Source organism: Narcine bancroftii, chromosome 14 (assembly GCF_036971445.1).
Source record: "Narcine bancroftii isolate sNarBan1 chromosome 14, sNarBan1.hap1, whole genome shotgun sequence".
Classification (NCBI taxonomy): Eukaryota; Metazoa; Chordata; class Chondrichthyes; order Torpediniformes; family Narcinidae; genus Narcine; species Narcine bancroftii.
Window position 1 is genome coordinate 46,573,210 of NC_091482.1, and position 15,215 is coordinate 46,588,424.

General features: G+C 38.2%; 2 protein-coding genes across 8 annotated transcripts in view; one reads left to right on the plus strand and one right to left on the minus strand.

Moving 5' to 3' along the window:
• Positions 1 to 6,032, plus strand: part of mindy2 (MINDY lysine 48 deubiquitinase 2) — a 91,969-nt gene extending 85,937 nt beyond the window's left edge. Inside the window, exon 8 of the mRNA XM_069910295.1 lies at positions 5,786 to 6,032. Within this exon, the coding sequence (XP_069766396.1) occupies positions 5,786 to 5,818 (33 nt within the window). The 3' untranslated portion in view covers positions 5,819 to 6,032. The remainder of the gene's footprint in view (positions 1 to 5,785) is intronic.
• Positions 1 to 15,215, minus strand: part of sltm (SAFB-like, transcription modulator) — a 57,366-nt gene that overhangs the window by 3,979 nt on the left and 38,172 nt on the right. For 6 of the 7 annotated variants that reach the window (XM_069910283.1, XM_069910287.1, XM_069910286.1 and 3 more), the window contains 7 exons: positions 12,870 to 13,021; positions 12,559 to 12,739; positions 10,938 to 11,062; positions 9,958 to 10,098; positions 7,281 to 7,658; positions 6,405 to 6,549; positions 5,822 to 5,988 (listed from right to left, as the gene is read on the minus strand). In XM_069910283.1, coding sequence (XP_069766384.1) covers positions 5,822 to 5,988; positions 6,405 to 6,549; positions 7,281 to 7,658; positions 9,958 to 10,098; positions 10,938 to 11,062; positions 12,559 to 12,739; positions 12,870 to 13,021 — 1,289 coding nt within the window. Of the gene's footprint in view, positions 1 to 5,821; positions 5,989 to 6,404; positions 6,550 to 7,280; positions 7,659 to 9,957; positions 10,099 to 10,937; positions 11,063 to 12,558; positions 12,740 to 12,869; positions 13,022 to 15,215 lie in introns of those variants that run through there. The other variant, XM_069910289.1, reaches the window with a different exon arrangement.

The window sequence follows — 15,215 nt, forward strand, 5'->3', positions numbered from 1 at the left end:
TCAATACAAATTCATTCAAGGTCAAGATTTGGCTTGGCAAATTAGCTTGAGGTATTTGTGTGTATAATCAGTAGTTACCAGGAAATATTTCAACACAGCAGAAGAAGAAAAAAAAGCAGCCAGCTCATCAGACAGTCATCCCAGTGATGTGGTAAACCTCATCCCAACTAAGTACCTATTGTCAAATTTGAAAGTCATTGCACATCATCCTCATTCTCATAGCAATTACACAAAAAATCATGTGCTATATGCTGGAACTCCTAGCTACTCCCCTCAGGATATAGATACAAAGTATCAGAGACAGAAACACCAGGCTGATGAACAGTTTCTTCCCACAAGTAATGAGACTCCTGAATGACTACTAAAACTCTCCAAGACTATTATGGTATTTTATTCAGAATATTTTAATATGTACACATGGTATGTATGTATATCTAGTGTGTGTGTGTGTGTGTGTGTGTGTGTGTGTGTGTGTGTGTGTGTGTGTGTGTGTGTGTGTGTGTGTGTGTGTGTGTTTTGCACTGTTCTGCATCACTGACTGGAGAATGCTGTTTTGTTGGGTTATAGTAGTACAATCAGATGACAAATAAATTTGTCTCATCCATTAAGTTATAAACCTCCTGATGCCATCCTTTAGCTCAACTGAAATCATGGAATTTGCTGTTCCTTTAAAGCAGGAAAATGTCTGTCTCTCCAATATGAAATTTAGTTAATCAGTTTTCAAGGAATGCCTTGAGGAAATAAACTAGAGACGGAGAGTATTCAGGGAAGAAATTACAGCATTTAAAATCTAGGTAGCTGTAGTGATCAAAAAGTGAAACTTGTCAAGATGCCAGAACTGAAAAATCCATGTTTTTAAGGGTATAGGGTATGAGGGAGTAGGAATAACAACACTGTGGCATGATCTGCAAGGATGAGAATTTTCAAATAGAGGTAAGCTTAATCATAACTCAGTACAAGTCATCAGATGAGTGAATGGAAATTGGGTGAAAGAGGAAGAGAATTTTGGATAACCACCAGTTTGCAGCGATAGAATGAATAAAGACTGGAAGTGCTTTGGAATCAAGCCCAGAGAACAAAATTAGGCATTAAACTTTCAGCAGACAAGTTGAAGCCTGGATATCGCTGATAGCAAGGTGATGAAGATCAGTCTTAGGTGATGGCACAATTTTGATCAGAGGCATGAAGGCAACAGTTTATCGCTACCTTCTTACAGGCAATGGGGATGGATAATAACTGCTCATTTGGCCAGTGATACCCAGAACTGGAACAATGAAATAAACTCTATGGAAAATGGGTGACAATATGCAGTTGTCAAGATTCCAAGGGGTGATGGGGAAGAAAGAGAGAGGAACAAAATCAAATATGCAGATCCAAGCCTGTTTAACCCAAAAGGCCAGATAAGCTAATGAAATTAACGCCTAGCTTTGTCCATAGCATCAGTTCATTCATACTTTTTTCTGATGTTTTAGCTTCTGCCACTTATGGCAAATCTTAGCAGCTAACTCTCATCTTAAGCACAAATGCTGTAAATAAGGCCCCCGCTACTCATCTGTTATTTCATCAGGTGAAATATTCTAGTCCTGGTAAAACCATCCAGTCTTCTACCCTCTGTAACACAGTCCTAACATTCTATCCCTGCCGCACTAGCACATAACGGTAACATTGTGTACCTTTTATAAAATACACTGCTATAACTGAAGACCCATCCAAATCCATATCATTGGGCACCAAGGGAGGGACAAGGAAATCATGCACACGGGAAGATCATCAGTTGAACATTCTTTTATGAGTAAAATGAAATTCTGATTTGTTGTTGGAATACCTTCACCAGAATATTTTCTCCTTGGAGCAACAAAGGATGTGAGGTGACCTGAGGGACATGTCCAAGACTATGAGAGGCATTGATCATGTGGATGGCCAGAAGCCTTTTCCCACAGCTGAAATGGCCGGCACGAGGGGGCATAGTCTTGTAGGTGCTTGGGAGCAAATACAGAAGAAATGCAGGGGGTAAATATTTCAGTGGTGGGTGTATGGAATGCACTGCTGGCAATGGTGGTGGAGGCAGGTACAATAAAATCTTTGAAGAGATATTTGGGTAGGTGCATGGAACTGGAAAAAAGGAAGTTTATCAGTCAAGAAATTCTAGGCAGATGTCCACAGGCTATCAACTCAGCACAACATTGTGGACCAAAGGGCGTGTACTTTCAATTTCTATGTTCTGAGTACTACAACAGTACTGGCTCACCACCACCTTCACAAAGACAGGGCATAGTCAATAAATGTTCAATTCACCAGTGATGCCTAGATACTAAAAAGGAAAATAAATGTTTCTTGTAAGTGTGGTGATCAGCTTTGGCCAAACTAGTCTTCTACATTAATTATATAATTTCCAGCACAAAATGTCTCTGACAAGGCAGCATCTAGGTTATCCCAAATAGCCCAAGGTGGCAGCAAGCTGCTTCCTTGAACTGTAATGGGATTGTAATGAATATGTAATTGTATTCCCATTGCTTCCAAGTAGAGAATTTCAGGAATTTGTAGGCAAGAATGAAGAAACAGCAAAATGGTTCCATGTCAAGATGGTATACAACTTTGAAAGGAGACTAAAGCACACAACAGTTATGTATTTGTTCTACATGATGACACAGGGCACACTTAAGAGGTCGAGGTAAGTAACTGGAGCAAGTTTGCAGAGGTTGCATGCTGGTTAAAGAAGTGGACCGAACTAGGCAAATAATTGCTTAAGGAATTCAGCAGGTCAGACACCATTAATAGGTAGAAATGGTCAATGATTTTTTAAATGGTCAATGATTTTTTAAGTCTGAACCCTTTATCAAGATACAATTACAATAGAAAGGTTCCACTATTGTCATTTAGAATGCAACATACATGAAATTCTTTGTCCACTGTAAGGCAGACAGTGGCCACTTTGTCCAGTGTCCTTCATAGAAGAGGTCCCAGCAAGGAATGAACTCACCACCCTTGGTTTACAAGGCCAGTGTTCTAATCACAGAGTTATCAGAGCCTCTCCCAAGTAAATGGGGAAAGAAGCTGAGAGAGAAAAGGGAGAACAGGAATATTTGGCCTCACCCCAACAATGGATGAGGCTGAGGACAGACATGTCTCTATAACAATGGTTAGAACTGAAAGCTTCAACTTTAGATGTAGGAGGCCACACCAGGTACTCCATATTCAAATTGAGTTGGATGATGTGCATAAAACTCCACCTCACCTGGAAGGTCTTTGAGGCCCTTGGTTTGGTGATAAGGGGTGGGAGGGAAAGAAACAAAAGAGAAGAGGTTCAACTTTTGTAATTTCTGCAATAACACCCAAGGATGTGGTAGGGTGGGTGGAGAATGAAGAGCAGACCGGGAGTCTCAGGTTCTTATCCCTACAAAAAGCAGATTGGGATGGAGATGTGACTGGCAGTGGGATCACAATCAAGTGAAGGAGCTGAATGCAGTGACTGGCGAAGTGTAAAGTGTGGACCAGATGGATTGTCCTTATTCTATCTGGGGAGAAGGTACGGCAAGGGCAGGAATATGAGAAATGTAAGAGATGTAGGTGCAGACTTGCAGCAGAGAGGAATTGGGAGAAAGGTTCTTTACAAGGATCAGGTCAGGAAGAGGTATAATCCAGGTCGCTGTCACAAAATGCGTTTATAAGAAATTAGTGGATAGTTTGCCTCTCGAAATGAAGACTGATCAAGGAAGGGTCGAACAGTCCAGTTACATTCAAGGGCAGGGTAGAAGTTGGCAGTGAATTGTCGAGTTCTGTACAGAAAGTAACACCAATGAAGTAGTTGATGTAGTGGAGGAAGAGTTAAGTGGACTGTAGGCATGAATGCTCTTGGAACTCCATAATCCAGGCATACAGTTTTTTTTAAAAACTCCTTGTAGTAGTCTCTGAGATGCAGGAAGGCAAGTCAATCAACTGCTCTTATGGCCACAGGAGTTATGGTTCATCCAGTCCTGATCAGTGACCAATCTGAGGTCATTGAAAGTGGAATGGATAATGCCACCATATTCCAAGGTAAAGTGATTAAGCTCTCTCCGGGTGGAGATGGTTGATGCCCTAGCACTTTGGCAAATTGATATCTGCTACTTACCAACCTATGCCTGAGTGCTGTCATACCCATGTATGAATAGTTTAATTTTTTGAAGATTTTATAGGTCTTCTCTTCAGATACTGACAAAAGGTTCATGGTAATATTTACTTTACCAGAGCACAAGTATTGCTTACACCAACTATGACCACTTAATTTTCCCACTATCTGTTGGGATTTGTGTATTCCAATGACCTCTACATTTCTCGCCCTCATTGTTAAATAAAAGAAAGCTATTTTATTGTCAACCTGACTGCCTTATGCTTCCTCTGTCAACAACATGGTAGATTTTGCAAGTATAAATGATGATGTTTTAAAAATCATTCAGTTATTTTTGATCTAGAATCAGTACCAAACCATGAAGAATATTTTACTCTTTTTGTCACTCGACATCCATCAACCTTTGCCCCTAGTCTTCCTATCCCATAATGAACTATTCTGGTCATTCTACCATCTTGAATGACCTTGGCCAAAACCTTGCACAAGCTCTTTTTTAAAAAAAGTTATTCAAATGTAACTCTTATACCATGTTGCCTTACCTGACCTTAATCTTTCTAAATGACTGATACAAGTATTAACCCAAATTATCCTTTACTCACATTTTCTGATGTTTCTCCAATAGCATGAGGGGCAAGACACAAAAACTGCTGATACTGGAATCTCAAGCAAATAATCAGTTGCCAGAGAAACTCAGTGGATCAGGCAGCATCCATGGGTAGAAATGGTCAATGTTTTGTCTTCATGAAAGGTCCTGATCTGCAATGTTTCTACCCTGGAATGCTGCTTGACCCAATGAGATCCTCCAACATCTTGTTGTTTGGCCAAGTAGATCCTTGAGGGAAAACAAAAAAAGTCACATTACAAAACTGCAACCATTGCAGAGGATTCTCTGCATAATTTTTATCTGATCAGATAAATTTTCCTAGCACAGAGAAGGGTGGTCCATCCAACAGTAGAAAAGCACCAGAGAGACTGTCAATCACAATGGTTCATAGCTGGGCTGAGGATAAGGAAAGAAATAAAGAATATGGCATGATTAGAAAGAGAGCTCTACAGCCTCTTCTGTCTGAAGCCAATAAAAGACACCAATCATGGTTGGTGACAGTTTCAAAAGATTGAGTGAAGAAATATGTTGGAATGAAACCAAGTCTACAGGCTGGCAACAACTTAACCAGCAAAATCTAAGAAAGTGCAAGAATAATAGATGATGTACACCATATAGAATGAATCACAATTCAACTGGCCATGAATAATTCTAGTCCATGTAATTAAGTACCACTGTGTTTTAGAAATACAAAAAGGCATAAAAATGGAAACAATACGCATTATTAGTTGAGAACTTTTAATGTACTGGAAACAAATTTAAATACAGTAAAGCAAGTTTATTTTAATTTTGCTAATATAGATACAATTATCATTTCTTTAACAATGACTGAATGATTGACAGATGATCTTCCTGGATTAGCATTTTTTGGATGTTGAATTTATATTCATTTATGAACAAACATTTACTATGAATAGCTAATAGGCATCACAAATGTACCTATTCAAATAAAATGAAAAACAAGTAACACGCTCAATTGAAATAGGTTGTCAGAAAGAGTTTAAATATAAAATCAGTCAAAAATGCAATACCATACAGAATATTAAATTTACAATACATGTTCTAAATTTCAGGCAACCCGAACAGTTGACAGAATGCAACTTTAGTACCTGGATGGTGGCATCATCCCTGGACTACGGCTGGCACTCATTCGGCGCACATTTTGATACCCACTGACTTGAGAACTGGGTAGAGAATGCCAACTGTTGCGTGGTCCTCCTGAATCTCGACCATGACGTTCTATCACTACATGTCTGTTATCGTGATAATGAGATGCCTGTGAAGAGAGATTGAATAAATAGGAACAAAATCATTTCAAAACATTTCATTGGAATTTTTTTTGGTTCATCAAAGATCTCTCCACCCCCCCCCCCCCCCCCCTACGACAGGCTTGTCAGATTTTGTGCCAGATAATATTAAAAGTTTTAAAAGCTGCCAACAGAACCAAAAAGAGCCTAAAAATCTAAAACTGCCAACACACCAGTTGGCACTTTCTGTGGCCAATAGATTCAAGAAAGGCGACCCTGCCACATGACTCAAATAAAGTGAAAATTATTTTCTCCAAAACTCATTTAATAACATTACTTATGAGGTCAGAAGGGAAACAATGTGATTTAGAAGCTTCAAGGAAATTGTCTAGAACAAAACCGACCCATGCAAATTATCTAACAAGTCCTCTCAATTGTTCTCTACCTGAGAATTGTTGCTTCTCTCTCCAATAGCTGGTCTTCCTCCTTCACGGCCACTGTACCCAGCTACACTGCTGTGCCCACTTCGCATATTCTGTCCAGACCTCTCTGGTCGTATCCTCTCTCTCTCTCTGGAATTCCTTAATTGCCTAAAATTAATTAACATTTTCCCATGATTTCCAAAAGATTAAAGTTAAATTAATGAACAATAATTAGTTTCAATGTCAATTTTTGTGCTCATCATCATCAATATATTCCACACATTGACTTCAAAATTCAAAACCAATGAACAGATAACGGATCACAAAAGTTTAATACAATTAGTTCAGACGTGCAAATTCATCACTCCAAGAGGGTCTTTTGGGGAATGTTGAGGTTTATTAACACTAATTGGAAAAAAAAGTTCTGCAGCATTTATCTTTTTTCAAAAAAAGAAAAAAATTGAAACCCAAATACATTCTCTTAGAAAAACACCAGATTGAATTTTTCCAGCTATGATTTTTCACACGAGGAAGACAAATCCTAATTACCACAGCTTTCTCAACTAAATACATCAAATCCCAGTGAAACTTGTAATCCACATTAGAAGCTAAGTGCTCAATGCAGCAATCTCACTGAACTGCTGGACGGAAACCCATAAATAGACACAAATAAATAAAATCACATCTATACAAAATCTTTGATATTATTGTTGTAAATAAATCTGACCATCTTTCATGTGAAGCCAATTTTTAAAAATAAATACTAAATATTTGAACTTTTTGAAATAAGATAAATGGCTAGATTAGGATGTCACGGTAGTTTAATTGTGGAAATGAAACCCAGAAATTTTTTTGCAAAAATCAATACTAGGATATAATACAAAGCAGTTCAACGTTACCTCAATTCGCGCTTCGAACCAATACTACCACTTGGCTTCCAATCATTGGATCTAGAAGAATTATGATTTGTTCGACTGTGGACTCCATGGTCACTAATCCTCGCTCTATCAGAAAAATTTCTTGAGGGTGACATCTTTTCCAGATGATTATGTCCCCTGGAGCCTCCTGACCGATCCTCAATTGTTACAGTTCGACGGTCATCACGATCCCGGATTTCCCTCCGCTCACTGTTTCCCTGAAGCTCATTTCCTTGTTGAGAAGTTGGTCTTCTGGAATCACCATAAGGTTTTGGGTATCTGTTATATCCAGGATCCTCTCTGCGACTAACAGAACGATTCTTTTTCCCTTCTCCTTGATTGCTGTCACGATCTCCTCGTCTGTTTACATTTGGGAAACAAAACAATGTATTAGTTTCATGAACCAGCCTTCTTTGCTCAGTTATGTCAATATAGGGATTAAAGCAGTTGTCAGGAAAAAAAGGTTCCCTGCTCCAAATGTTCTGTCCTTTTCTATTGTGTTCACCACCAAGCAAGAGAAATCTGGATACTGTAAATGACGAGGCCCTGGAAAGTACTGTTGAACAGGGATCCAGGGAGAGATGCACACAGTTCCTTAAAAGTGGTGACACAGGTGGATGGGGTGGTGATGGAAGCTTGCTCAACATTTGAGTAAAGAATTTATAAAGTGACGTAACAAGTGACCAAGTTGTTCGTGATACTAGATTTGAGAGAGCATTGTACAAGAAAGATGCCATTAAGATAGAAAGGGTGCAGAGAAGATTCACAAGGATAGTTCCCAAGTTGGCTTTAGTTATAAACATAAACTGGATGGCAAGGACTTTTCTCCCTGGAGAAAGACTGAGGAGTGACCCTACAGAGGTTTATAAAACAGTGAGGGGCATAGATAAGGTAAATAGATGGTTTTTTTCTAATGTAGGAGGGTCCAGCATAAGGCAGGAGGGTAAAGATTTTAAAGGCACCTGGGGCAACTTTTTCTACGCAGAGGGTGATGGAAATTTGGAACAAACTGCCAAATGTGGCAGAGGTTGGCAGAATTTTGACATTTGACATGCAGGAGTTTTTAAGAACTAGCTGATCAAGAAACAGGACCAGCATATTCCAGCAAGGAGGAAGAACATAGATTGCAAAGTAAGAAAACCATGGATGGTTGTGAATTGTCAAAATAAAAAAAGGAAGATGTATATGATCTAGGATGTTAAAATCAGAAAGAGCCCTTGAGAAACACAAAAATGGCAGGAAAGAACAAGCAGGGAATGAAGAAGTCTCATAACATGTGCTTGGCAAGTGGGATTAAAAAGAATCCAATGGCATTTATACTTTCATTAAAAACAAGAGGATAATTAAGAGAACAGGACCACTCAAGGACAAATGAGGGACTCTGTGCTTGGAGTCGGAAAATGTGGGTGATGTACTATATTATTACTTTGCATCAGTATTCACAAGGATGTGGAGGATAATGATAAGCACGAGGAGAATGTTAATGTATCACAGCATTGTGAGATCAAGAAAGAGGTGATGCTGGGTCTTTTGAAGAACATTAAGGTGGATATATCCCATGAAAGAAGGAAGAGGAAATTGCTGGGGCTATGTCAAAGATTTTTGTATTCTCTCTAGCAGCAGGCAGATCCCCATAGCAATGGAGAATCACAATTGTCAATCTTTTATTCAAAAAGGAAAAGAAGAATACAAGAAATTATAGGCAGTGGTGGGAGGTTATTGGAGAGGATATTTATGGATAGAACAAGTGTGAGATATTGCACTCCGAAAGGTCTAATGTGGGGGGGGTGGGGGGGTAAGTATACAGTTAATGGCAGGACTCTAAACTACGTTTATATGCAAAAGGATCAAGGATTCATGCTTTCCTCACTGAAAGTGGCCAGTAAGTAGATAGGGTAGTGTAAGGAAATAACTAAAATATGATTCTTCCTTGGCATGTATATTATAGGTGATTTTAAACAAGGTATTTTAACATGCAATGTGCTGAGAATATGATGAGGTGAGTGGCAGCCTTTGGTGGGGGAGGAAGAGAAATATAGTTGCTGGGACAAAGCCACAAGATTAAATGCTTATTAATGGAAAGTAGAGAACTATGGCTGAAAAATTACAACTTGACTGGTGACCTTTTGTTTCACTAGAACCTTTACTCTGGATTATAAATACACAATGCCAAGCAGGAAAGAAAGGGAAACAAAATGCCTTATTTAACAGAAGCACAACCTTCTTGCTTTTCTATTTAATTAAAGAAACAGTATGTTCCTATTGAACTGCAGAACCTACATTCTAGTCTTTGGAATTGAAAATTGTCACGTGTACTGTGAAAAACACTTGTGCGCGCTATCCAGGCAGTGCAAGGTACCATCTTTTACTAACGAGAGGCCACAGAAAATGTCACTTCTTCAAAGAACTTCAATAAATTGACCAAACATGATTTCCCTTTTACAAAATCATGTTGTCTTCTCCTCACGAGATTTAAGAAACTTCAAGGTCAGACTAGGACTTTTGACAATAGTTTCTCATGTTTTCCCCAAGAGAGACATCAAACCACTTCACATCTCCCTCTCTTTTGGGGGAAAAAAGTATTGTTCAAATCAATTATACAGCAACATCAGACTTCACTTGGTGAGAAAATAAAAATCAGATGGAAACATGAACTCACCTGTCAAATGCAGATGGCACCCTATGGTCAAATTCATTGAAACGGTTTGGCTCTTGACGACTGTATTCAGAACTGTGACTAAAGCGGACATCATTGTCCATGGCCCTCCTTTTATGATCACTCCAATAGGGTTCATCACGCCTATATTTTAAGATATTGGAAGACTTTAATAACAAACAATTCTCTGGCTTTGAAATATTTCATAAACCTTCCTTTCCAAAAAAAAAACAATCAAGTGTCACAACAGCTACACAATTAAATGTAGTCAACTTTCAAATTTTAGACATGAAATTTTTTTTTTTGATGCGTTGTTGAAAGATGGAAGTTTCTAATAGAAAAATAAAATCAATGTTTTAATTGCCTACAAAAACTTACATTTATCCAGAATCCTAGATCTGTAGCTAGCAAAGCACATGTGAAAGAGGGATAAATAAAAAGAAAATTGTTTAGGATTTAAACAATGGGGCTTCTTACTGCAATACGAGACTAAAGGATATTGCCAAGATAGAATTAAAATTTGAAAATAAATCAAGAAATAAGAGAAATTGAGTCACAAGAGACTGCAAATGCTGGAACTTTGAGCAAGCAAGTATCAAGAACTCAGCAAGGTCGGACAGTACATGAGGAAAATGGATGAAATAAAGACTTAATGAAGTCAAAAATTGTCAACTTCATTTCAGTCACAGATACTGAATTAGAACAGTGATTTGAAATGGAGGTAACAAGAAGGACTGGGGAGAAAAATACAGTTCATCACATCTTGTCAAAGTTCTTAATAAGTAAAACATTTTATGTATTTCAAAAAAGTATTATTGTTATAACCCAAAATTGTAAGGAAGATAATTAACCTCACTAGTATAATTTTAAAAAAGCAAAGGCTTATCAATGCAAATTCATACCCCAATAGAGAACCAGCATCTATTTATAAATCCAAAGAAAACATTAAATATAATCCAGTAATAGTCATTTTTAAAACATACCGATTATCTACATCGTGTTGCCTTTTTAAAGAATTTCTTCTTTCTTGTTCATAGCGGAGTTGCTCCTGTTGTCTACGGAGCTCTTCACGTTCCCGGGCAATGCGCTCTATTTCCTTACGGCGCTCCTAAATAAACAAACATTTTTTTCCCCCTGAACCATATCCATTTATTGTCGTTTCAACAAACTATTCTCCACCCTTGGACGTAATGATACACATTAGTGACATTGTATGGAGTAAGCAGCTCTAGTCCAACACTACTGAAGTAGCCTAGAGTTTTCACTTTAACACACAGCCAATGAGATTATGCTGTAAACTGTAGGAATTTGAGATCTTTTAAACTGCTTGGATCAGTCACTATCTAGCGGTTTTAAGATTGCTCTAGTCAGAAACTCTAAACCATACTAGAAAATGTACCGTATGTGGCAAAAAAAAAGGATAAATGACCAAGTCATCAAAAGAAACTATCGAATATGAACAAATAGTTTCCCTTTAATGTCTTGATTTTTAAAATTCACCATTCCTAGCAAATTCCCCCATGATTCCCATATAATTTTCTCTCCCCTTTCAATTTATTCTGGCAGTTTAAAATCCCTGAATTTAGTATCTTTACCAGTGGTGATAAAATGTGCTCAGCTATCAGGCCCCTACTCTCTGAAATTCCTTCCAGCTCTTTCATCATTTTAAAATCTATTGGACCAAGTCTTTGCTCAATCGCCCTTATCCCTTGAATGATTCATTCAGGAGAGAATTTTACTTCTGACGCATCTGAAACTTTTTTAACATTAACAGTCACATTGTTTTCTCCTCCCTCTCAAATAAACGCACAACCTTGGGCCAATAAATACGATAAATTTTAAATTTAAGTGGATTGAAAGAGTTGAATACTGCATTTGAGATCAAGGTGCCAGAGTAAAAGATGGAGATCAGTACATACAATCCCTTATTCCAATTTTCTTCAACACGATTTGCCATTTTCCAAGAGGGTAAAGGTGAAAGCACAAACGTATTAAAAAATGCATCATGGACAGTACATTTACCACATACAAACTGAAATAAAAGTGGTATCTAGAAACAGTGCATTTGAAGGCAGAGCACAAACTAGAATACCAAGTTGGACTTAGGATCTTTCTTGCCAGGGTGGCATGGTTGGCAGAACAGTTAGCGCAACACATTTAAAGTGCCAGTGATTGGGACCAGACTGGGGTTCAAATCCCATGCTGTAGGTTAAGGAGTTTGTATGTTCTCCCCATGTCTGCATGGGGTTTCTCGAAAGGCTCAGCTTTTCTCCCACCATTCATAACGTACCGGGAGTGTAGGTTAATGGGGTGTAAATTGGGAAGCACGGACTCTTTGGTTGCAATGGCCTGTTACCGTGCTGTATGTCTAAATTTTTTAAAAATTAAAATTTTGATCAAGGAAAAATATTGTAAAATTTTCTCCTGATCCCAAACCAATACATGAAAAAGATTTTGATTTAATTTCTATCCCATCTTGGGATGAGCAGAAAATAATTTTAAAAGGCAAAGCTATCCCTAGGTCCACACTGTCTCCATCACAAATTGCAAAGTCAAACATAGCTCAAAGTTTATATGGAAAATAGTTACAAAGAATCCATTCACCTGCTCTATACGCATGCGTTCTCTTTCTAATCGTTCCCGTTCCATTCTTTCCCTTTCAAGTTTCTGTCTCTCAATTTCTAATCGTTCTCTCTCTCGCTGCAACCGATCACGTTCTTCCCGTTCACAAATCATACGAATGCGTTCCCGCTCCCGAAGCTGTCTTACAGTGATTTCACGTTGTCTAGTTAACAACAAGTATACACTTGTCAACTGCAGTACATGTATGGCAGAACACTTCACAATAGAATATTTTAGTCAAAATAAATAGTCCGTTCTGTATTTTCTCTCGCAAGTTGTAAAGTTCCACTTACCTTCGTATTTCTATTGCACGCCGTATACGTTCCAGTCGGATTAAACGCTCTCGAATTTTTTGTTGCTTTATTTTCCCAAATGGTAGAATATCTTTTCTCTCCTTGGGGTTTGGTTTAGTTGGAATACGTTTTTCTCTACTTCTAGAAGATGCCTGTAAAGTATTAGTGAAGACAAATATTCATTACTCATTCTACCTTCAAAAATGTTCATTTTCACAATGTATCACATGATCACAAGATTATAGGAGCAGAAGTAGGCCCACTGAGTCTGCTCTGCCATTCTAACCATAAGCACCACTCCCCAGCCTTTTCCCCAAATGCCTTGAAACTGTCAATCTCTGCCTTAAATATTCCCATAGCCACCTGTGGCAACAAGTTCCAAAAACTCCCGAACCTCTTAATTTTTTTTCTGCATCAGTGTTAGATTGACATCCTTTTATCCAGAAATTATGCCCTCTTCTCCTAGAATCCCCTGCTAAAGGAAATATCTTTTGAAATGCCTTTGAGATTCTCCTCTGGCCCATCCCTCTGTACTCCAACGAGTACAGTCCAAGAGCCAACAATTCTCTCATATACTAACCCTTTGATTCCTGGTATCATTCTAGTAAACTTCCTCTGAACCCTCTCCAACACTAGCTCCCAAAACTGGTGAGGTCTCACCAGTGCTTTGTAGTCTCAACATTACATCCCTTTTCTTGTATGCTATCCCTCTAGAAAACGTTGCATTCACCTTCACCATCTACTTAACCTTTAGCGTATTCTGCACGAGGTCTCTCAAGTCCCATTGCACCTCAGAATTTTGAATTTTCTCTCCATAAAAATAATAATCTGCCCATCTATTTCTTCTACCATCTTTTTGCCCATTCTCCTAATCTATCCAAGTCTCTCTGCAGCCTTTCAGTATCCTCAGCACCACCTTCCCAACCACCTATTTTGGTATCATCTGCAAACTGAGTCACAAAGCCATCTATTCCATAATCCAAATCATTTATATACCACATAAGGAGAAGTGGCCCCCTACACCGATCCCTGCAGAATACCATTGGTAACTGGTCACCACACAAATAGGATCCCTTTATTCCAAATGTTTCCCATCAGCCAGCCAATGCTCTACCCATGCTAGTATCCTTCCTGTAATTCCATGGGCTCTCATTTTGTCAAGCAGCCTCATGTGTTGCACCTTGTCGAAGGCCTTTGGAAAGTCCAAATTCACAACATCCACTACATCTGCCCTGTCTATCCAACTTATAATTTCAATAAATTGCAGTAATTTGTCAGGAATGAATTTCCTTTAAGAAAATCATGTTGACTTGGGCCCATCTTTTCATGCACCTCCAGGTATTCTGTAATCTCACCCTTGACAATCGACTTCCAATAGCTTCCCAAACACTGATGTCAGGCTAATAGGTTTATAATTGCCTTTCTGCTGCTTCACTTAAAACTTAAACAGCAGAGTGACATTTGCAATCCTCCAGAACCATGCCAGACTCCATTGATTCCTGGAAGATTATTACCAATGCCTCCACAATCTCTAGTTACCTCCTTCAGAACATCCAGTCTGGGAGACCTATAGGAACATTTAGCTTCCAAATAAAACACACACGATGCTGGAGAAACTCAACAGGTCGAGCAGTGTCCTTTATATATCATAATGTCGGTTATATATTTTTTACCTTTGGTATATAAAAGGACACAAAGTTAAAACCTTGTTTTTTTTTGTTAATTTTGTGCCTATCTCTTTGGAGAACTTTTGTTTGTAGTGTTACCATAGTGACTATGATGTAATATGTAGTAATATCCACCTAGACTAAGGGCTTGCTCATTCTACAAGATGTGAAGGAAGTGTGAGCACAAGAAATTTTTCTTTGAGATTTTTGTCTCTTTAAATACTTTGTTTCTCTTTAAAAGTTTTTGTATCTGTTTTTGTATCTTTATATACGATTTGTAACTCTATAGATCTTTTGTATCTCAATAATACAGTAAATACTTTATTATTCATCGTTATGAAAGCCTTAATACGAAGCTATGCAAAATGTTTCTCCATTTTATCAACGAATTAAAACTATATAAAGTAAGAGCCACAGAGTTTGATTTGTTAGATTAAAGAGATCTAAATTTGAGATATCACAGCTCATGCTTTAAAAGATTATACTTTGAAATTAGGATATATTAGAATAAGCAAAGTGTCATCTATAGACACTGCTTTCCAAGTGCCTTCTCTTGTGAGCATGACTGCACTCATTTCTCTTCTGAGAGCCATGAGAGTTTGGTATGCTATTAATGTCCTCCACAGTGAAGAATGATCCAAAATACTCATTCAGTTCCTCTGCCATCTTCTTATCTTCA